Here is a 21,280-nt window from a genome sequence, read left to right on the forward strand (position 1 = left end):
GTTCCTGAGAAGTTAAACACGTCCCTAGGCATGGTGAGATCTGATCATCTGTGCAGTAAGACTGCAATAAAGACATCCTGGAACATGGCCACAGTCAGTCAGTACTCACAGGCAGGTCCTGAGCGCGGTCCAGGTAAACAGACAGGATGGCTGCAGAGGGAGGTTCTCCAGTCTTACAGGTCATATTCCGGTTCCTCTGGATAACCTGATCACAGGGGGAAACAGAGAAAAGTGTTTGAGGTATATGAATATGATTTACCTGGTCAAAGCAAAAAAGTTAAATACTGATGAGTGCTTAAAGGCAGAATGATACAGCTCAATATTTCCACAGCATCTTTGTTTACAAACTACTGCGCTGTGGACACACCTCACTGAGTCGGTCAGCAGAGGACAGCAGAGACAGCCACTCCAGACGGAGGTGAACACTGCCTGATGTAACATCCTTCAGCTTCAACCACTAGGAGAGAAAAAGGGGGGAGGGGGGTTAAAGAGAGACGGTGCGTGTTTGAGAATTGCAGTGAGGCTGAGCAGTGCACCAGACCCTCACGACTGAAAGGATGTTTTAACATTTCAGAAACCACATAAATATGATACAGCCAGTGGAGGCTGCTGAGGGGAGGACGGCTCATAACAATGGCTGGAATGGAGTCAATGAAATGTTATCAAACACATCCAACACACGGTTTCCATGTGGTTGGTACCATTCCATTCACTCCATTCCAGCCATTGTTATGAGCTGTCCTCCCCTCAGCAGCCTCCACTGGATGTAGCCCAACTGACATGTAGTCGATCTTAAACATGCACATTGACTAACCTCTGACTAAACCATTGAGAGTCATAGAGGGGTGTAACGTTATTGTCTTGAAATGGACTAAACCATTGAGTCAGCGAGGAGGGTAATGTTATTGTGGTGAAATGCACTAAGCCACTGAGAGTCATAGAGGGGTGTAAAGTTATTGTGGTGAAACGGTGAGTACAGACTGAGCCAGCAGGAGGTACATGGAGGAGGGAGGTACATGGGGTCTGCATGACACTTCCTGTTTGAAGGAATTACCAGATTCAGCCTTCATTCAGACCCAGTCTACAGCCATGTCTCAGGGTAGCCTTCATTCTGACCCAGTCTACAGCCATGACTCAGGGTAGCCTTCATTCTGACCCAGTCTACAGCCATGTCTCAGGGTAGCCTTCATTCTGACCCAGTCTAGAGCCATGTCTCAGGTTAGCCTTCATTCTGACCCAGTCTACAGCCATGTCTCAGGGTAGCCTTCATTCTGACCCAGTCTACAGCCATGACTCAGGGTAGCCTTCATTCTGACCCAGTCTACAGCCATGTCTCAGGGTAGCCTTCATTCTGACCCAGTCTACAGCCATGCCTCAGGGTAGCCTTCATTCAGACCCAGTCTACAGCCATGTCTCAGGGTAGCCTTCATTCTGACCCAGTCTACAGCCATGTCTCAGGGTAGCCTTCATTCAGACCCAGTCTACAGCCATGTCTCAGGGTAGCCTTCATTCTGACCCAGTCTACAGCCATGTCTCAGGGTAGCCTTCATTCTGACCCAGTCTACAGCCATGTCTCAGGGTAGCCTTCATTCTGACCCAGTCTACAGCCATGTCTCAGGGTAGCCTTCATTCAGACCCAGTCTACAGCCATGTCTCAGGGTAGCCTTCATTCTGACCCAGTCTACAGCCATGACTCAGGGTAGCCTTCATTCTGACCCAGTCTACAGCCATGTCTCAGGGTAGCCTTCATTCAGACCCAGTCTACAGCCATGCCTCAGGGTAGCCTTCATTCTGACCCAGTCTACAGCCATGACTCAGGGTAGCCTTCATTCTGACCCAGTCTACAGCCATGTCTCAGGGTAGCCTTCATTCTGACCCAGTCTACAGCCATGTCTCAGGGTAGCCTTCATTCTGACCCAGTCTACAGCCATGACTCAGGGTAGCCTTCATTCTGACCCAGTCTACAGCCATGTCTCAGGGTAGCCTTCATTCTGACCCAGTCTACAGCCATGTCTCAGGGTAGCCTTCATTCTGACCCAGTCTACAGCCATGTCTCAGGGTAGCCTTCATTCTGACCCAGTCTACAGCCATGACTCAGGGTAGCCTTCATTCTGACCCAGTCTACAGCCATGTCTCAGGGTAGCCTTCATTCAGACCCAGTCTACAGCCATGTCTCGGGGTAGCCTTCATTCAGACCCAGTCTACAGCCATGTCTCAGGGTAGCCTTCATTCTGACCCAGTCTACAGCCATGACTCAGGGTAGCCTTCATTCTGACCCAGTCTACAGCCATGTCTCAGGGTAGCCTTCATTCTGACCCAGTCTACAGCCATGTCTCAGGGTAGCCTTCATTCTGACCCAGTCTACAGCCATGACTCAGGGTAGCCTTCATTCTGACCCAGTCTACAGCCATGTCTCAGGGTAGCCTTCATTCTGACCCAGTCTACAGCCATGACTCAGGGTAGCCTTCATTCTGACCCAGTCTACAGCCATGTCTCAGGGTAGCCTTCATTCTGACCCAGTCTACAGCCATGACTCAGGGTAGCCTTCATTCTGACCCAGTCTACAGCCATGTCTCAGGGTAGCCTTCATTCTGACCCAGTCTACAGCCATGCTCAGGGTAGCCTTCATTCTGACCCAGTCTACAGCCATGTCTCGGGGTAGCCTTCATTCTGACCCAGTCTACAGCCATGTCTCGGGGTAGCCTTCCTTCTGACCCAGTCTACAGCCATGTCTCAGGGTAGCCTTCATTCTGACCCAGTCTACAGCCATGCCTCAGGGTAGCCTTCATTCAGACCCAGTCTACAGCCATGACTCAGGGTAGCCTTCCTTCTGACCCAGTCTACAGCCATGTCTCGGGGTAGCCTTCATTCTGACCCAGTCTACAGCCATGTCTCGGGGTAGCCTTCATTCTGACCCAGTCTACAGCCATGTCTCGGGGTAGCCTTCCTTCTGACCCAGTCTACAGCCATGTCTCAGGGTAGCCTTCCTTCTGACCCAGTCTACAGCCATGTCTCAGGGTAGCCTTCATTCTGACCCAGTCTACAGCCATGTCTCAGGGTAGCCTTCATTCTGACCCAGTCTACAGCCATGACTCAGGGTAGCCTTCCTTCTGACCCAGTCTACAGCCATGTCTCAGGGTAGCCTTCATTCTGACCCAGTCTACAGCCATGTCTCAGGGTAGCCTTCATTCTGACCCAGTCTACAGCCATGTCTCAGGGTAGCCTTCATTCAGACCCAGTCTACAGCCATGTCTCAGGGTAGCCTTCATTCTGACCCAGTCTACAGCCATGTCTCGGGGTAGCCTTCCTTCTGACCCAGTCTACAGCCATGTCTCAGGGTAGCCTTCATTCTGACCCAGTCTACAGCCATGTCTCAGGGTAGCCTTCATTCTGACCCAGTCTACAGCCATGTCTCGGGGTAGCCTTCCTTCTGACCCAGTCTACAGCCATGTCTCAGGGTAGCCTTCCTTCAGACCCAGTCTAAAGCCTTGTCTCAGGGTAGCCTTCATTCCAGCTCAGTGCCATTTACACAGCATGGAGCTTTTACTCTCCACACGAGATACAGAAAACAGCTGGTATATGTTAAAATGCTCATTGACCAGAAGCTGCTTCTAAATATTGAAAGTAGATCACCATTTATTGAATCTATTGGGATGTCAGACTCACTTTAGGTGCATAAGATGAAGAACAAATGTACAGAGCATTTGGAAAGTATTCAGAACCCTTGAATTCTTCCACTTTGTTACGTTACAGCTTTAATCAAAAATGTATTTTAAAAAATTCCCCTCATAAATCTACCATCAACACCCCATAATGACAAAAAACAGGTTGGTAGAAATTTTTGCAAATGGAAAAATAAAAAATGTAAATATCACATTTACATATGGATTCAGACTCTTTACTCAGTACTTTGTTGAAACACCAGCGATTACAGCTTTGCGTCATCTTGGGTAGGACGCTAAGTTTGGCACACCTGTATTTGGGGAGTTTCTCCCATTCTTCTCTGCAGATCCTCTCAAGCTCTGTCAGGTTGGATGGGGAGCGTCGCTGCACAGCTATTTTCAGGACTCTCCAGAGATGTTCGATCGGGTTCAAGTCCGGGCTCTGGCTGGGCCTCTCAATGACATTCAGAGACTTGTCCCGAAGCCACGCCTGCTTAAGATCGTTGTCCTGTTGGAAGGTGAACCTTCACCCCAGTCTGAGGTCCTGAGGGCCAAAGAGTTCAATCTTGCTTTCATCAGACCAGAGAATCTTGTTTCTCATGGTCTGAGAGTCCTTTAGGTGCCTTTTAGCAAACTTCAAGCGGGCTGTCGGGTGCCTTTTAATGAAGAGTGGCTTCTGTCTGGCCACTCTACCATAAAGGCCTGATTGGTGGAGTGCTGCAGAGATGGTTGTGCTTCTAGAAGGTTCTCCCATCTCCACAGAGGAACTCTGGAGCTCTGTCAGAGTGACCATCGGGTTCTAGGTCACCTCGCTGACCAAGGCCCTTCTCCCCCGATTGCTCAGTTTGGCCGGATCTAGGAAGAGTCTTGGTGGTTCCAAACTTCTTCCATTTAAGAATGATGGAGGAAACCATGTTCTTATGGACCTTCAATGCTGCAGAAATGTTTTGGTACCCTTCCCCAGATCTGTGCCTCGACACAATCCTGTCTCGGAGCTCTACGGACAATTCTTTCGTCCTCATGACTGGGTTTTTGCTCTGACATGCACTGTCAACTGTGGGACCTTATATAGACAGGTGTGTGCCTTTCCAAATAATGTCCAATCAATTAAATTTACCACAGGTGGACTCAAATCAAGTTGTAGATTAATCTCAAGGGACGGCCGGTAGCCTAGTGGGGACAGTAACCGAAAGGTTGCTGGATCGAATTCCCGAGCTGACAAGGTAAAAATCTGTTGTTCTGCCCCTGAGCAAGGCAGTTAACTCACTGTTCTCTGGGTGTCGAAGATGTGGATGTCGATTATGGCAGCCCCCTCGCACCTCTCTGATTCAGAGGGGTTGGGTTAAATGCGGAAGACACATTTCAGTTGAATGCATTCAGTTGTACAACTGACAAGGTATCCCCCTTTCCCAATGGAAACAGGATGCACCTGAGCTCAATTTCAAGTCTCATAGCAAAGGTCTGAATAGTTATGTAAATAAGGTATTTCTGTTTGAATTTTTATTCAATTATAAAATGTAATACATTTATGATTTAATCCATTTCAGAATATGGCTGTAATGTAACAAAATATGGAAAAAGGGAAGGGTTCTGAATACTTGACCAATGCACTATATATGGTGAAGGAGCGCTTGTAACTCACCTCATCTAGAACTCTGGCCTTGTGTACGACATCTAGATCCATTTTGACCCTGAGAGAGAGAGAGAGAGACAGAGAGAGAGAGAGAGAGAGAGAGAGAGAGAGAGAGAGAGAGAGAGAGAGAGAGAGAGAGAGAGAGAGAGAGACACAGAGAGAGACAGAGAGAGAAAGAGGAAGAAGGAACATGTATACTGTACATTACAACATACAGTGGAACACAGTAAATTTGTAACAGCGAATGAAATGACATGACCAACACAGAGAGTGCATCCCAAATGGCACCCTATTCCCTATATAGTGCACTACTCCCTCCCTCCACAGCCAGGGAGGGAGTTGGGCGCTACAAACACAGCCAGGGAGGGAGTTGGCCGCTACAGACACAGCCAGGGAGGGAGTTGGGCGCTACAGACACAGCCAGGGAGGGGGTTGGCCGCTACAGACACAGCCAGGGAGGGAGTTGGCCGCTACAGACACAGCCAGGGAGGGAGTTGGCCGCTACAGACACAGCCAGGGAGGGAGTTGGCCGCTACAGACACAGCCAGGGAGGGAGTTGGCCGCTACAGACACAGCCAGGGAGGGAGTTGGCCGCTACAGACACAGCCAGGGAGGGAGTTGGCCGCTACAGACACAGCCAGGGAGGGAGTTGGCCGCTACAGACACAGCCAGGGAGGGAGTTGGCCGCTACAGACACAGCCAGGGAGGGAGTTGGGCGCTACAGACACAGCCAGGGAGGGAGTTGGCCGCATTACAGACACAGCCAGGGAGGGAGTTGGCCGCATTACAGACACAGCCAGGGAGGGAGTTGGCCGCTACAGACACAGCCAGGGAGGGAGTTGGCCATTACAGACACAGCCAGGGAGGGAGTTGGCCATTACAGACACAGCCAGGGAGGGAGTTGGCCATTACAGACACAGCCAGGGAGGGAGTTGGCCACTACAGACACAGCCAGGGAGGGAGTTGGCCATTACAGACACAGCCAGGGAGGGAGTTGGGCATTACAGACACAGCCAGGGAGGGAGTTGGCCGCTACAGACGCAGCCAGGGAGGGAGTTGGGCGCATTACAGACACAGCCAGGGAGGGAGTTGGGCGCTACAGACACAGCCAGGGAGGGAGTTGGGCGCTACAGACACAGCCAGGGAGGGAGTTGGCCGCTACAGACACAGCCAGGGAGGGAGTTGGGCGCTACAGACACAGCCAGGGAGGGAGTTGGGCGCTACAGACACAGCCAGGGAGGGAGTTGGGCGCTACAGACACAGCCAGGGAGGGAGTTGGGCGCTACAGACACAGCCAGGGAGGGAGTTGGGCGCTACAGACACAGCCAGGGAGGGAGTTGGGCATTACAGACACAGCCAGGGAGGGAGTTGGGCGCTACCTGCCCAGGAAGTCATCCTGGTTCTGGTCTTTATCAAACACCTCCACCTCCAACTCCTGACCAGGCACTTCATGGACAATCACCTGACACACATATAGAAACACAGACAAACACATGTAATCACAGTCACAGATGACACAATAGTAACATTAGCAGTAACACAGACATCCAAATAGAGTCACAATGGTCAAAGCCCATAGCATCAGTGTTTCTCTCAACAGCCCTAAAGCCCATACTATAAGTCATACTCTAAGCCTTGTGCAAGACTGTTCATGTCCCCATGACACAGCAGAGATAAGTAGCCAACACTGATGCTTGGTCAATTCAGCACATCTCTCTACAAACCCACAGCTTCCCTTTTGTCTGCAGAAGCAGAACCCGCTGTCTGAGGAACAGCTGGTCGGTCATAATGTGTTGCAGTATGCGTCCTGCCGTAACAATATGCTGCACCCCAAATGAAATCCTACTCCCTAAATAACCCATTTCTTTTTGCCATGGCCCGTAGTGCACTATATATGAGATAGGGTGCCATTTGGGACACAGCCAGAATATGCTGATCTGCTCCCATCTCTGTAAATATTTATATATAGTTCACTAAAGTGGTATGTCTGCAATATGCAGGCCCTCTTTTTGTGGGAATCTGCTGAGAGAAGCAGGTAAAACAAACCAAGCTGTTTAACTCCAAGACTAAGGACACTGAGACATGCCTTTCTCTCACTCTCTCACCTCAAAGATCTCTGTCAAACACATCTCTCCCTCTTTCTCTGTCGCTCTCCATCTCTGTCTCTCGCTCACCTCGCACACTCCGTCTCTCTCTCTGTCTCTCTCTCTGTCTCTCTCTCTGTCTCTCTCTCTGTCTCTCTCTCTGTCTCTCTCTCTGTCTCTCTCTCTGTCTCTCTCTGTCTCTCTCTCTGTCTCTCACCTCAAACATCTCTCTCCACTGTGGGTTGAGGTTGCTGTCCACGGTGTGTGATGTGAAGGTCTGTGTGCCCACACGCAGCACGGCGTACGGATCAGACTTCCCGTCTACTATCCCCTTAATGACCGTATCCTTGGCTGTCAGCTCCTCAGCCTCCAGCAGGTGGATACGCACCACTCCCTGACAGACATACAGAGAGGCATGATTAATAAAGTCTACAGTAGGAACACTTTGCTGTCCACTGCTTCTGAACAATTTGTAGCTAAGCGTTTATCTCTGTCAATCATACAAGTAGGGTCAGTCAATTTGTTATGTTTGGTAAATGCTTCAGTCAGTCAGTGAGTCAGTGACTCTCCAGGACAGGTGATTTAGAATATCAGTCAGGTTACCCGTGGGAGAGGGGAGCGGAGCTGCGCAACGTGCAGGTCGGCCACCAGGGGGATAGTGAGGCGGTTGGGGAGGACCAGGTATGAGGCTATAGCATCCATTATCATAGTGTCCGACATGGCACTGTAAATGAATGCAGGGTGTCGTTGGGATGGGACAAAGAGTAGGGAAACAAACACATAGACAAAGACTACATTCTACTGCTGACAGAAACATGCATTAAACTCATAAACAATGAGGCAACCCCATTGAGTTAGGATGTGGCAGAGGACATTTTCCTGGAAATCATTTTAAGCAAAATGTGATTTCTAAGATTAATACAATTAAATAGGAACATATTGACAGGAATATTTGATTTATGATGTTAGCAACTAAACACTGCACTGACAATGATTTAATTGTATTATCAGACAACTAGATGCATGTCTTATCTACACACGTGAGCAAGGACAACGCCTTGCTAAGTTAGGTGATCACCCTGAAGTAATACTAACATATACAGTACTAACAGCATAACAGGTGGTCCCACAGTACTATATGAGTACTCCTTTGAGAAAGGCAATAGGAGCCCTCTCACTCACTTGAGTCCAGGGATATCCAGCATGTTGGTCAGCCCAGTCCAGTTGATGTCCAGCTTCTGTGAAAGCGGAGAAATGACAACGACAATGAAAAGGCAGCATCAAATTATTTATTTAATTAATGAATTAATGGAATAGATGGATGGATGGATGGATGGATGGATGGATGGATGGATGGATGGATGGATGGATGGACGGACGGACGGACGACTAACAAACAAAGGAATGAAGTGACTGGTAACAGAGACTCACAGGTCTGCGGATGAAGAACATGGTGATGGCTCCCACCAGAGGCACATCCCCAATCAGGGGCTCCAGGATCACCCTTAACTTCCCATGTAGCTACAGAGAGAGAGCAGAAGGGAGGGAGAAAGAGGGGAGGAGATAGAGTTAATGAGAGAGATAATAAGAGAGGGGGGAGAAGGAGGGGGGGAGAGAGAGAGATAATAAGAGAGAGGGGGAGAAGGAGGGGGGAGAGAGAGAGAGATAATAAGAGAGAGGGGGAGAAGGAGGGGGGAGAGAGAGAGAGATAATAAGAGAGAGGGGGAGAGAGAGATAATAAGAGAGGGGGAGAAGGAGGGGGGAGAGAGAGAGAGATAAGAGAGGGGGAAAAGGAGGGGGAGAGCGAGAGAGAGAGTGAGAGAAGGAGGGGGAGAGCGAGAGATAGAGAGGGGGAGGAGGGGGAGAGCGAGAGATAAGAGAGGGGGAGGAGGGGGAGAGCGAGAGATAAGAGAGAGGGGGAGAAGGAGGGGGAGAGCGAGAGATAAGAGAGAGGGGGAGAAGGAGGGGGAGAGCGAGAGAAGAGAGAGGGGGAGAAGGAGGGGGAGAGCGAGAGCGAGAGATAAGAGAGAGTGGGAGAAGGAGGGGGAGAGCGAGAGAGAGAGGGGGAGAAGGAGGGGGGAGAGAGAGAGATAATAAGAGAGAGGGGGAGAAGGAGGAGGAGAGAGAGCGATAATAAGAGAGGGGGGAGAGGGAGCGGGAGAGAAAGAGATAATAAGAGAGAGGGGGATAAGGAGGGGGGAGAGAGAGAGATAATAAGAGAGAGGGGAGAAGGAGGGGGGAGAGAGAGGGGGAGGAGGGGGAGAGCGAGAGATAAGAGAGAGGGGGAGAAGGAGGGGGAGAGCGAGAGATAAGAGAGAGGGGGAGAAGGAGGGGGAGAGCGAGAGAGAGAGGGGGAGAAGGAGGGGGGAGAGAGAGAGATAATAAGAGAGAGGGGGAGAAGGAGGAGGAGAGAGAGCGATAATAAGAGAGGGGGGAGAGGGAGCGGGAGAGAAAGAGATAATAAGAGAGAGGGGGATAAGGAGGGGGGAGAGAGAGAGATAATAAGAGAGAGGGGGAGAAGGAGGGGGGAGAGAGAGAGATAATAAGAGAGAGGGGGAGAAGGAGGGGGGAGAGAGAGAGAGATAATAAGAGAGAGGGGGAGAAGGAGGGGGGAGAGAGAGAGAGATAATAAGAGAGAGGGGGAGAGAGAGATAATAAGAGAGGGGGAGAAGGAGGGGGGAGAGAGAGAGAGATAATAAGAGAGAGGGGGAAAAGGAGGGGGAGAGCGAGAGATAGAGAGTGGGAGAAGGAGGGGGAGAGCGAGAAATAGAGAGGGGGAGGAGGGGGAGAGCGAGAGATAAGAGAGAGGGGGAGAAGGAGGGGGAGAGCGAGAGATAAGAGAGAGGGGGAGAAGGAGGGGGAGAGCGAGAGCGAGAGATAAGAGAGAGTGGGAGAAGGAGGGGGAGAGCGAGAGATAAGAGAGAGTGGGAGAAGGAGGGGGAGAGCGAGAGAGATAATAAGAGAGAGGGGGAGAAGGAGGAGGAGAGAGAGCGATAATAAGAGAGGGGGGAGAGGGAGCGGGAGAGAAAGAGATAATAAGAGAGAGGGGGATAAGGAGGGGGGAGAGAGAGTGATAATAAGAGAGGGGGGAGAAGGAGGGGGGAGAGAGAGAGATAAGAGAGAGGGGGAGAAGGAGGGGGGAAGAGAGAATAAAAGAGAGGGAGGAGAAGGAGGGAGGAAGAGAGAGAGAAAAATAATAAGAGAGAGGGGGAGAAGGAGAAATAAAAACAAGCATAGAAGGTTAGCTTTGGCGAAGAATTTGGTGACATTTTTCTCATACACTCCCACTCCCCAGCCACACTGTTATTTATATCTTTACCTGTATTCCCTTCACTCCTGCTTTGCAAAAGTACTTTTTGATTTCCACATTGATCTCCACATCACCTGCATAGCTGCAGAGAAGAGAGAGGGGAGGAAGAGGAAACAGGAAGATGATTTAACTGTCAGGTTGCTGCTATAGATGATGGATGTGCTCTGCATCACAGAGGTATTGAAGATAGGCGTGCAGTATGGAGTGCTGCGGCGGCTGCGTACCTAATGTATAGATCCAGTAAGACCTGCCGCTTGTCGTGCTCCGTGTGAGCCTTCACTCCCACCACCTTCATGGCCTAAGACAAAAACACATATTATGGTATTATTATGTGTATAGAAAGCATATAGAATAACACAGATAATGTTCACGGCAAACTGTTCTGCATAAGGTCACCTCGCCTGCAGGCTATTAGGGAGGGGTCTGCTGCTAACAACAAGTCATGTTTTGCATGGAATTGTTCTGCATGATTATTAGTGTTAGAATGAACCTGTCCATCTTCATGAGTATAATGACAAGGCATACCAGAGCCACATATTTATTTACATTTCTATAAATGGCTTGGCTCTACTACACAGTAATGACATGGTGTTATAGAGGCCAGGGCTCTAGTTAGTACCCCGGGTCCTACTACACAGTAATGACATGGTGTTATAGAGGCCAGGGCTCTAGTTAGTACCCCGGGTCCTACTATACAGTAATGACATGGTGTTATACAGGCTAGGGCTCTAGTTAGTACCCTGTGTCCTACTATACAGTAATGACATGGTGTTATACAGGCTAGGGCTCTAGTTAGTACCCTGGGTCCTACTATACAGTAATGACATGGTGTTATACAGGCCAGGGCTCTAGTTAGTACCCTGGGTCCTACTATACAGTAATGACATGGTGTTATACAGGCCAGGGCTCTAGTTAGTACCTTCTCCCCTAGGTTGACTTTGGTGAAGCTGAGGGTCTGCAGGTGGGTGTTGGATGCACATATGGCTGGAGCAATGGTCTCGACCAGCAACTTCTCCAGATACTGACCCACGAATGGCCACGCCTGCTGCAGGATCTGCAGGACACACAGAGGGGGAGAGGGAGACAGAGAGAGGGGGAGAGAGAGACAGAAAGAGAGAGAGAGAGCCACAGAGAGATAGAGAGAAGTAGTTATGATTTTCACTGTGTATTTACAACCTACTAAATATACATGAGATCCTATCATCATCTGGTCATGATTCAAGGACATTTTTCAAGGACTGCAGCGCTTGCAGACAAAACACTGTGCTGGGCGATTTCCTTGAATATTCAATGTAAAATGTATCTAACATAAGTGATCTGAATTAGGCTGCTTGGCAAATGTAATTAGGTCATATGCTGAGGCAAAATTCTTTCATATTTATGTTGTATAATCACATTTGAAGATGTGGTCCTATTGAAAGAATTGGGCTACTCAAGACATGTAGTAGATTCTATAAAACTGCACATGCCTGTGTAATAACTGGCTACTGTATTGCACAACCAAAACTCTCAAACACGTATAACTGACTACATCTGCTAACGCAGCAAGAGGACCTGACAGTGAAACATGTGACAACCTTAGAGCAGGATCTGTCCTCCCCTGATCACATAGCCACCTACACAACAGGAAACCACAAACACATATCTGGTCGAGATACTCTTCTCATGACAGAAACACAAGCCTGAAAGGCCAGCTCTGACAAGAGAGAAACAAAGGACAGACTGTCACTACTAGCTAGTTACAGCAATTAATAATTCAGTAGATATTAGACCTATAGTCATTTCCTAGTATTAGACATCCAAGTAGATGTCAACAAATACAGTACCGTGCAAAAGTTTTAGGCAGGTGTGAAAAAATGCTGTAAAGTAAGAATGCTTCCAAAAATAGGCATGTTAATAGATTATATTTATCAATTAACTAAATGCAAAGTGAGCGAACAGAAGAAAAATCTAAATCAAATCCATATTTGGTGTGACCACCCTTTGCCTTCAAAACAGCATCAATTCTTCTAGGTACACTTGCACAATGTCAGGGATTTTGTAGGCATATAGTCAGGTGTATGATTTAACAATTATACCAAACAGGTGCTAATGATCATCAATCCAATATGTAGGTTGAAACACAATCATTAAGTGAAACAGAAACAGCTGTGTAGGAGGAATAAAACTGGATGAGGAACAGCCAAACGCAGCTAACAAGGTGAGGTTGCTGAAGACAGTTTACTGTCAAAAGTCATACAACATGACAAGACTGAGCACAGCAACAAGACACAAGGTAGTTATACTGCATCAGAAAGGTCTCTCCCAGGCAGAAATGTCAAGGCTGACAGGGGTTTCCAGAAGTGGTGTCCAAGCTCTTTTGAAGAAGCACAAAGAAACGGACAACGTTGAGGACCGTAAACACAGTGGTCGGCCAAGGAAACTTACTGCAGCAGATGAATGACACATCATGCTTACTTCCCTTCGCAATCGGAAGATGTCCAGCAGTGCCATCAGCTCAGAATTGGCAGAAAACAGTGGGACCCTGGAACACCCATCTACTGTCTGGAGAAGTCTGGTCAGAAGTGATGGAAGACTTGCGGCCAAAAGGCCATACCTCCGACGAGGAAACAAGGCCAAGCGACTCAACTATGCACGAAAATACAGGAACTGGGTGCAGAAAAATGGCAGCAGGTGCTCTGGACTGATGAGTCAAAATGTGAAATATCTGGCTGTAGCAGAAGGCAGTTTGCAGTCCGAAGGGCTGGAGAGCAGTTCACGAATGAGTGTCTGCAGGCAACAGTGAAGCATGGTGGAGGTTCCTTGCAAGTTTGGGGCTGCATTTCTGCAAATGGAGTTGGGGATTTGGTCAGAATGAATGGTCTCCTCAATGCTGAGAAGTACAGGCAGATACTTATCCATCATGCAATAACATCAGGGAATCATCTGATTGGCCCCAAATGTATTCTGCAGCATGACAACAACACCAAACATACAGCGAAAGTCATTAAGAACTATCTTCAGTGTAAAGAGGTGGCAGGTAGCCTAGTGGTTAGAGCGTTGGGCCAGTAACTGAAAGGTTGCTAGATTGAATCCCCGAGCTGTCAAGGTAAAAATCTGTCATTCTGATCAAGGCAGTTAACCTGCTGTTCCTAGGCTGTCATTGTAAATAAGAATTTGTTCTTAACTGGGGTATGTGGAACGGTAGCGTCCCACTCGCCAACAGCCAGTGAAATAGCAGAGCGACAAAGTCAAAACAACAAAAATTTCATAATTCAAATTTCTCACACATACAAGTATTATACATCATTTTAAAGATACACTTCTCGTTAATCCAACCACAGTGTCCGATTTCAAAAACGCTTTACGGCGAAAGCATAGCATTAGATTATGTTAGGACAGCACCTAGACAAGAAAAACCACACAGCCATTTTCCAAGCAAGGAGAGGCGTCACAAAAACCAGAAATACAGCTAAAATGAATCACTAACCTTTGATGATCTTCATCAGATGGCACTCATAGGATTCATGTTACACAATACATGTATGTTTTGCTCGATAAAGTTCATATTTATATCGAAAACCCCCATTTTACATTGGTGTGTAATGTTCAGAAATGTTTTGCCTCCAAAAAGTCCGGTGAATGAGCACATCAATTTACAGAAATACTCATCATAAACGTTGATAAAATATACAACTGTTATGCAGAGAATTAAAGATACACTTCTCCTTAATGCAACCGCTGTGTCAGATTTCAAAAAAGCTTTACGGCGGAAGCACATTTTGCAATAATCTGAGTAAAGCGCTCAGTCACCAAAACAAGCCATGCAGATACCCGCCATGTTGTGGAGTCAACAAAAGTCAGAAATAGCATTATAAATATTCACTTACCTTTGATGATCTTCATCGGAATGCACTCCCAGGAATCCCAGTTCCACAATAAATGTTTGTTTTGTTCGATAAAGTTAATCTTTATGTCCAAATACCTCCATTTTGTTTGCGCGTTAGGTTCACTATTCCAAATGCAGAAGGCGCACGTTTTTTGACGAAAAGTCAAAAAAGTTCTATTACAGTTTGTAGAAACATGTCAAACGATGTGTAGAATCAATCTTTGGGATGTTTTTATCATAAATCTTCAAAAATATTCCAACCGGACAATTCCTTTGTCTTCATAAAGGAAAGAGAACTGAGCTCGTGCTCATGGCCGTGCACGTGACTAAAATAACGGCGTACTGCCAGACACCTGACTCAAACAACTCTTATTCGCTCCCCATTCACAGTAGAAGCCTGGGACAACATTCTAAAGACTGTTGACATCTAGTGGAAGCCTTAGGAAGTGCAATATGACCCCATAGACACTGTATATTGGATAGGCAATCACTTGAAAAACTACAAACCTCAGATTTCCACACTTCCTGGTTGGATTTCTTCTCAGGTTTTTGCCTGCCATATGAGTTCTGTTATACTCACATACATCATTCAAACAGTTTTAGAAACTTCAGAGTGTTTTCTATCCAAATCTACTAATTATATGCATATTCTAGCTTTTGGGCCTGAGTAGCAGGCAGTTTACTCTGGGCATGCTTTTCATCCAGACGTGAAAATACTGCCCCCTCTACCCCGATGAAGTTAACTTAGGGATCAAATCCCTTTAGCGGGATCGATTTGACAACATCTGGTGAAATAGCAGAGCAGCAAATTCAAATTAAATTACTATAAATATTTAACTTTCATGAAATCACAAGTGTAATACATAAAAATAAAGCTTAAGTTCTTTTTAATCCAGCCACCATGTCAGATTTCAAAAAGGCTTTACGGCGAAAGCAAACCATGTGATTATCTGAGGACAACACCCCGCATACAAATGCATGACAAACATTTTTCAACCAGGGAGATGTGACACGAAAGTCAGAAATAACGATATAATTCATGCCTTACCTTTGAAGATCTTCATCTGTTGGCACTCCAATATGTCCCAGAAACATCACAAATGGTCCTTTTGTTCGATAGATTCCTTCGTTATATCCCCAAAATGTCAATTTATTTGGCGCGTTTGATTCAGAAAATACACCGGCTCCAACTCGCCCGACATGACTACAAAGTATCTGTCACGTCCTGGCCAGTATAAGGGTTAATTATTATTGTAGTTTGGTCAGAACGTGGCAGAGGGTATTTGTTTTATGTGGCTCGGGGTGGTGTTTTTCTAAAAAGGGCATTTGATTTAGTATTCCGGGGTTTTTGGGCACTGTTCCTTGTCTACGTATTTCTATGTTGATCTAGTTGGTTGTAGGTTTGGTTAATTGGGGTGGACTTCCAATTGAAGGCAGCTGTGTGGTGTTGCCTTTGATTGGAAGTCCTATATTAGTTGGGTGTGTTTGTCTGTGTATTTGTGGGAGATTGTTTCTTGTCTAGCATGTATGAGCCTGAGAAGACTGTCGGTATATCTTGAGTTCGTTTTGTTGTTTTTGTGTTCATTTTGATTTAATAAATGTTTAAAATGAACAAACACAGTCCTGCTGCGTTTTGGTCCTCCTTCACCGACGATAACCTTGACAGTATCTAATAAGTTACCTGTAAACTTGGTCCAAACATTTCAAACAACTTTCCGAATCCAACTTTAGGTATTTTAAAACGTAAATAATCGATCAAATTTAAGACGGAATATACTGTGTTCAATAGCGGATAAAATGAAAGTGGAGCGAGTTCCAGGTCGCGCTCACCAAACAAAACAGTACACTTGGCTTGACACTTAGAAAGGAAAGGGCTACTTCTTCATTTCTCAAAGTAAAAACACCAACCAATTTCTAAAGACTGTTGACATCTAGTGGAAGCCATAGGAACTGCAACCAGGTGCCACATAAATCTAGTTCCCTATGGAAAAACAATTGAAAACACAGTGATCTCAACAACAACAAAATTCCTGGATGGTTTGTCCTCGGGGTTTTGCCTGCCAAATAAGTTCTGTTATACTCACAGACATGATTTTAACAGTTTTAGAAACGTTAGAGTGTTTTCTATCTAAATATACCAACTATATGCATTTGCTAGCTTCTGGGCCTGAGACACAGGCAGTTTACTTTGGGCACACTTTTCATCCGGACGTGAAAATACTGCCCCCTAGCCCAAAGAGGTTTTAACTGACTTGCCTTGTTAAATAAATATTTAAAAATATATATATTTTTAAAGAAGAACAAGGAGTCCTGGTACAGCCCCCACAGAGCCCTGATCTGAACATCATCGAGTCTGTCTGGGATTACATGAAGAGAGAGAAGCACCTGAGGCTGCCTAAATCCACAGAAGAACTGTGGTTAGTTCTCCAAGATGTTTGGGCCAACCTACCTGCTGAATTCCTTCAAAAACTGTGGCAAGTGTACCTAGAAGAATTTTTGCTGTTTTGAAGGCAAAGGGTGGTCACACCAAATATTGATTTGATGTAGATTTTTCTTCTGTTCACTCAGTTTGCATTTTGTTAATTGATAAATATAAACTATTAACATGTCTATTTTTTAAAGCATTCTTATGTTACAGCATTTTTTCACACCTGCCTAAAACATCTGCACAGTACTGTATATGCACATAGTGCGTTATTGGTTTTTCAATGACTTTTAAATGACTACATTTGTCAGCTGTAGTCTAAATTTGATGGTTAATTTGTGTATGTCAGAACTGTTTGTCATATTCTTAAATCACACTGCCATGCAGTTGTTTACACATCGAATAACGTGCAAGGTCCGTCCGATCAAAGCTTGTTGTCACTTTAAAAGGTGCTATTTTCTGAATCAGTGTGTGAGGTTTAACCTGTTTAGGATAGGGGGCAGTATTTTCACGGCCGGATAAAAAACGTACCCGATTTAATCTGGTTATTACTCCTGCCCAGAAACTAGAATATGCATATAATTGTTTGATTGGGATAGAAAACACCCTAAAGTTTCTAAAACTGTTTGAATGGTGTCTGTGAGTATAACAGAACTCATATGGCAGGCCAAAACCTGAGAAGATTCTATACAGGAAGTGCCCTCTCTGACCATTTCTTGGCCTTCTATAGCCTCTTTATCGAAAACAGAGGATCTCTGCTGTAACGTGACATTTTCTAAGGCTCCCATAGGCTCTCAGAAGGCGCCAGAACGGGGAATGATGACTCTGCAGTCCCTGGCTGAAAAACAGTAGCGCATTTGGAAAGTGGTCGATCTGAGAACAATGACACGGGTGTGCGCGTGAAGAGTCCATTTTACATTTTCAGTCTTTGAACGAAAACAAGGTCTCCCGATCGGAATATTATCGCTATTTTACGAGAAAAATTGCATAAAAATTGATTTTAAACAGCGTTTGACATGCTTCCAAGTACGGTAATGGAATATTTCCAAAAAATTTGTCACGATACGCGCCGGCGCGTCACCCTTCGGATAGTGTCTTGAACACAAGAACAAAACACCGCTATTTGGATATAACTATGGATTATTTGGAACCAAAACAACATTGGGTGTAAAGTAGAAGTCCTGGGAGTGCATTCTGACGAAGAAAAGCAAAGGTAATCCAATTTTTCTTATAGTAAATCTGAGTTTGGTGAGTGCCAAACTTGGTGGGTGTCAAAATAGCTAGCCATGATGGCCGGGCTATCTACTCAGAATATTGCAAAATGTGCTTTCACCGAAAAGCTATTTTAAAATCTGACATAGCGATTGCATAAAGGAGTTCTGTATCTATAATTCTTAAAATAATTGTTATGTTTTTTGTGAACGTTTATCGTGAGTAATTTAGTAAATTCACCGGAAGTGTTCGGTGGGTATGCTAGTTCTGAACGTCACATGCTAATGTAAAAAGCTGGTTTTTTATATAAATATGAACTTGATTGAACAAAACATGCATGTATTGTAGACCATAATGTCCCAGGAGTGTCATCTGATGAAGATCGTCAAAGGTTAGTGCTGCATTTAGCGGTGGTTTTGTTTTTTGTGACATTATATGCACATTATAGGTCCCGTGTGGCTCAGTTGGTAGAGCATGGTGTTTGCAACGCCAGGGTTGTGGGTTCGATTCCCACGGGGGACCAGTACCGAGAAAAAATGTTTGAAATGTATGCATTCACTACTGTAAGTCGCTCTGGATAAGAGCGTCTGCTAAATGACTAAAATGTTTAAAATGTTTAAATGTTTAAATGTTTAAAAATGTTTAAAATATGCTAGCTTGAAAAATGGGTGTGTGATTATTTCTGGCTGGGTACTCTCCTGACATAATCTAATGTTTTGCTTTCGTTGTAAAGCCTTTTTGAAATCGGACAATGTGGTTAGATAAAGGAGAGTCTTGTCTTTAAAATGGTGTAAAATAGTCATATGTTTGAAAAATGGAAGTTTGGGGATTTTTGAGGAGTTTGTAATTCGCGCCACGCCCTATCATTGGATATTGGAGCGGTGTTCCGCTAGCGGAACATCTAGATGTAAGAGGTTTTAAGGCTGATACTCCTTCTCATCTCTCTGCCCAGCCATTCCCATGACCCCTGACCTTCCCCTCAACCCTGTCTGCTTGTCTGGGGCTGGTCATGGTTGCGTAAGAAATGGCACCCTACTCCCTATACAGGGCACTACTTTTGACCAGAGCCCTATAAGCCCTGGTCAAAAGTAGTGCACTAAATAAGAAATGGGGTGCCATTTGGGGAAACAGGCATGAGGATTGTGATATGATATTATGTGCTAGCTCACTAATCCCGGATGGAAGCCAGGAAATCTTGCGCACTGCCAAGAGATACTCCATATGCAGACTGTCTGTCATGAGAGACTACGCACTCAAAAACTGTTGACAAACCATCATTGAATAACATTTGGGCTTTGTCATCTTAATGAAGTTAGATGGGGAAGCAGACCAGGGTCTGTTGTTGTTGCAGCCAGCCAGACAGAGCCAGCCATCCAGAGCCAGCCATCCAGAGCCAGCCATCCAGAGCCAGCCATCCAGACAGAGCCAGCCAGCCAGCCTGAGTATGGAGGCTGGATAGCCTACGCATGCAGTCAGAGCACGTGGTGGGTGGCATGCAGGCAGAGAGCCTGGAGGAGAAACAGCCGGGTTGGTTCTTGTGAACGATGAGTCCTTTAGATCACTCCCCCTACAATCTGTGCTTTGTTTATTGATATTTACATCACCATCATCCACACTGAAGCTGCTCTCACAGTGGAGATGGGAGGCAGGGTGGCTGCAACAGGGATACTCAGTGGGTCAGTGCAATCCGGGATCCTTGGGACATCCCAACGCTGATGTTACCCCATTGAAGTTGACATTTAAAATGGTTAAGGGTTAGGGTTAAGGTTAGGGTAGGGGTTAGGGTTTAGGGTAGACATCCCAATGATCTCAGACAGAACTAACCATACTCAGTGTGTGTGATGTGATCTGGCGGAAGCTTTACCCTCCCCCGACTCTTAATTATAACAGAGGATGATGGGTACTGATGGAGGAGGTGGAGCGCTCACAGAGGCAGGATGCACACACACACACACAGCAACCCAGGCCAACCGTGGACAAACAAACACAACTACCACATTCAGGCAGCACAAAGCTTCTCCATCGGCACACCAGCTCAGTGTGTGTGTTTGCGTGTATATATATATATATATATATATATATATGTGTGTGTGTACTACATTACATACCTTATTCATCCACTCAACCTTCTCCACGTCAGGGAAGTTGACCTGTAGAGAAAGTGAGAAATGTATTGGTTAGATTTGAACTTTTAACCGCCTTAAACAATATACATAGCAAAAGAGTGTAACCTGGGTAGGAATGTAGGGAGGTCGTGAAATGGCAAAGGATCGACTCGAGACAGGGCCGTTCCACCTCAAAAAGAACCAGAAAGAGGTTTGACACCCACAATCTCAGTGTTCTGAAATCCTTTAGATTTCAGAAACAGATAATATTAGCATTCTGAAAAGTAATTTAATCTTTCAGAAATTAACCTAATTGTTTGCGCCCAAATTTCCCATTTTAATTTATAGGATTCATATAATATTGAATAAATACAGTGCCTAACATCCGATTTGGACTAAACTTTTTTGGGTGCAATCAATTATCTTAATTTCTCCGAGATCAAATTATATTTAAACAAAATAATGCTTCTGAATGCTTATCTTATCTGTTTCTAACTATAGAAACGATTTCAGAACAATCTGAGATGGTGGGTGTCATGGCTTGCTGAAATGACATGGAATGACCCAACAGTAAAATGAAGATGTGTGTTTCTGGCCATTTTCCATGTTTTAAAATATAATGATGACACACCACAGCAGGCCCTCAAACTTTCCTCCAAACTCAAACCACAGTCATAAGACCTGCAGATCACACTGATCATGATCATGTGTGTGTGCGTGTGTGTACAGTGGGGGGGAAAAGTATTTGATCCCCTGCTGATTTTGTACGTTTGCCCACTGATAAAGAAAGGATCAGTCTATAATTTTAATGGTAGGTTTATTTGAACAGTGAGAGACAGAATAACAACAAAAATATCCAGAAAAACGCATGTAAAAAATTTTATAAATTGATTTGCATTTTAATGAGGGAAATAATATACATATACATGCCCGTCTGAAGTTTGCCAATGAACATCTGAATGATTCAGAGGACAACTGGTG

The 21,280-nt window shown here is 45.7% G+C and overlaps 1 protein-coding gene and 1 non-coding gene across 4 annotated transcripts in view; one reads left to right on the plus strand and one right to left on the minus strand.

Moving 5' to 3' along the window:
* LOC106572666 (extended synaptotagmin-1) overlaps positions 1-21,280 on the minus strand; it is a 47,449-nt gene that overhangs the window by 20,519 nt on the left and 5,650 nt on the right. For 2 of the 3 annotated variants that reach the window (XM_045696304.2, XM_014147039.3), the window contains exons 2-13: positions 20,303-20,344; positions 11,609-11,743; positions 10,914-10,987; positions 10,699-10,771; positions 8,811-8,900; positions 8,562-8,617; positions 7,983-8,103; positions 7,597-7,773; positions 6,675-6,757; positions 5,305-5,353; positions 368-457; positions 110-205 (exon numbers count right to left, since the gene is read on the minus strand). In XM_045696304.2, the coding sequence (XP_045552260.2) occupies positions 110-205; positions 368-457; positions 5,305-5,353; positions 6,675-6,757; positions 7,597-7,773; positions 7,983-8,103; positions 8,562-8,617; positions 8,811-8,900; positions 10,699-10,771; positions 10,914-10,987; positions 11,609-11,743; positions 20,303-20,344 (1,086 nt within the window). Of the gene's footprint in view, positions 1-109; positions 206-367; positions 458-5,304; positions 5,354-6,674; positions 6,758-7,596; positions 7,774-7,982; positions 8,104-8,561; positions 8,618-8,810; positions 8,901-10,698; positions 10,772-10,913; positions 10,988-11,608; positions 11,744-13,116; positions 13,269-20,302; positions 20,345-21,280 lie in introns of those variants that run through there. The other variant, XM_045696305.2, reaches the window with a different exon arrangement.
* On the plus strand, positions 18,642-18,717 carry trnaa-ugc (transfer RNA alanine (anticodon UGC)). The gene has a single exon. It is a non-coding gene; the product is annotated as a tRNA-Ala (tRNA).

Source organism: Salmo salar, chromosome 15, assembly GCF_965601325.2.
Source record: "Salmo salar chromosome 15, fSalSal1, whole genome shotgun sequence".
Lineage (NCBI taxonomy): Eukaryota > Metazoa > Chordata > Actinopteri > Salmoniformes > Salmonidae > Salmo > Salmo salar.